The sequence below is a fragment of the Eimeria mitis genome, genomic scaffold, assembly GCF_000499745.2.
Source record: "Eimeria mitis Houghton genomic scaffold, Emh_scaff305, whole genome shotgun sequence".
Classification (NCBI taxonomy): Eukaryota; Apicomplexa; class Conoidasida; order Eucoccidiorida; family Eimeriidae; genus Eimeria; species Eimeria mitis.
In genome coordinates this window covers 22,633-23,606 of record NW_013571396.1, presented here as the reverse complement: position 1 = coordinate 23,606, position 974 = coordinate 22,633, and the positions used below count along the sequence as shown (strand labels likewise).

The 974-nt window shown below is 58.7% G+C and overlaps 1 protein-coding gene across 1 annotated transcript in view; it reads right to left on the bottom strand.

Annotated features, from left to right (window-relative positions):
• EMH_0007320 (uncharacterized protein) overlaps nucleotides 1-974 on the bottom strand; it is a gene marked incomplete at both ends in the record, with an annotated part of 5,694 nt that overhangs the window by 2,727 nt on the left and 1,993 nt on the right. The window contains 2 exons of the mRNA XM_013497958.1: nucleotides 30-86; nucleotides 540-800. Coding sequence (XP_013353412.1) covers nucleotides 30-86; nucleotides 540-800 — 318 coding nt within the window. The remainder of the gene's footprint in view (nucleotides 1-29; nucleotides 87-539; nucleotides 801-974) is intronic.

The following is a 974-nucleotide window of genomic DNA, read 5'->3' as shown; positions in this document are numbered from 1 at the left end:
CCTAAACCCTAAACCCTAAACCCTCGTACCTGATAACCGAGTCACAAATATAAATGAACAACTGCCGCAGGTAATACCGAGGGGCCCTAAACAGCAGCAAAACCACAAACCCCAAAACAACCTGCTGCTGCAGCACCTCCCTATACACCCCAACACCAGCAGCAGCAGCAGCAGCAACAGCTGCAGCAGCAGCAGCAGCGGCAGAGAAAGCAGCAGCAGCAGATGCTGCTGCAGCAACGACCGAACCAGCAGCAGCAGTAGGAGGGGGATTGGAAGAGCGCATGCAACAGCGGCAGCGGCACCACGAGCAGCAACAGCAGCAGCAGCAGCAGCAGCAAAAGCAGCAGCATAAGCATCAAAACCGACAGCAGCAACAGGTGGAGGAGGAGGAGCAGCAGCAGCAGCAGGAAAAGCAGCAACAGTAGCACCAGCCGTAGCACTATCCAGAGGACGAGGAAGAGCGGCAGCAGCAGCAGCAGCAGCAGCAACAGCAGCAGCAGCAGCAGCAACAGCAGCAGCAGCAACAGCAGCAGCAGCACCTTGCAAATCTCTGAAGGAACTGCAGCACGACCTGCACTTCTTTCCCTGACGTGAGACTGGGGGCCTCTTCCCCTACTCCTTCCCCCTTGCTGCTGCTGCTGCTGCTGCTGCTGCTGCTGGCTCGGTGCTGCTGCAGCAGCACCTCAACAGGAGGCAGCGGCTCGCGGATGCTGAGGAGAGAGGGGCAGCAGCAGCGCAGCAGCGAAGGAACAAAGCGGCAGGCAGAGCGACGCACAAGAGCCACGGGGTCTTCAAGCAGCCTGCAGCAGCAGCAGCAGCAGCAGCAGCAGCAGCAGCAGCAGCGAGAACAGAGGTAAATAAGAACCACTGGAGTAGCAGCAGCAGCTGCTGCTGCAGCTGCTGCTGCAGCAAAGGAAATCTACTTTTTTCAGCAGCTACCCCCGCAGCAGCAGCAGCAGCAACAGCAGCAGCAA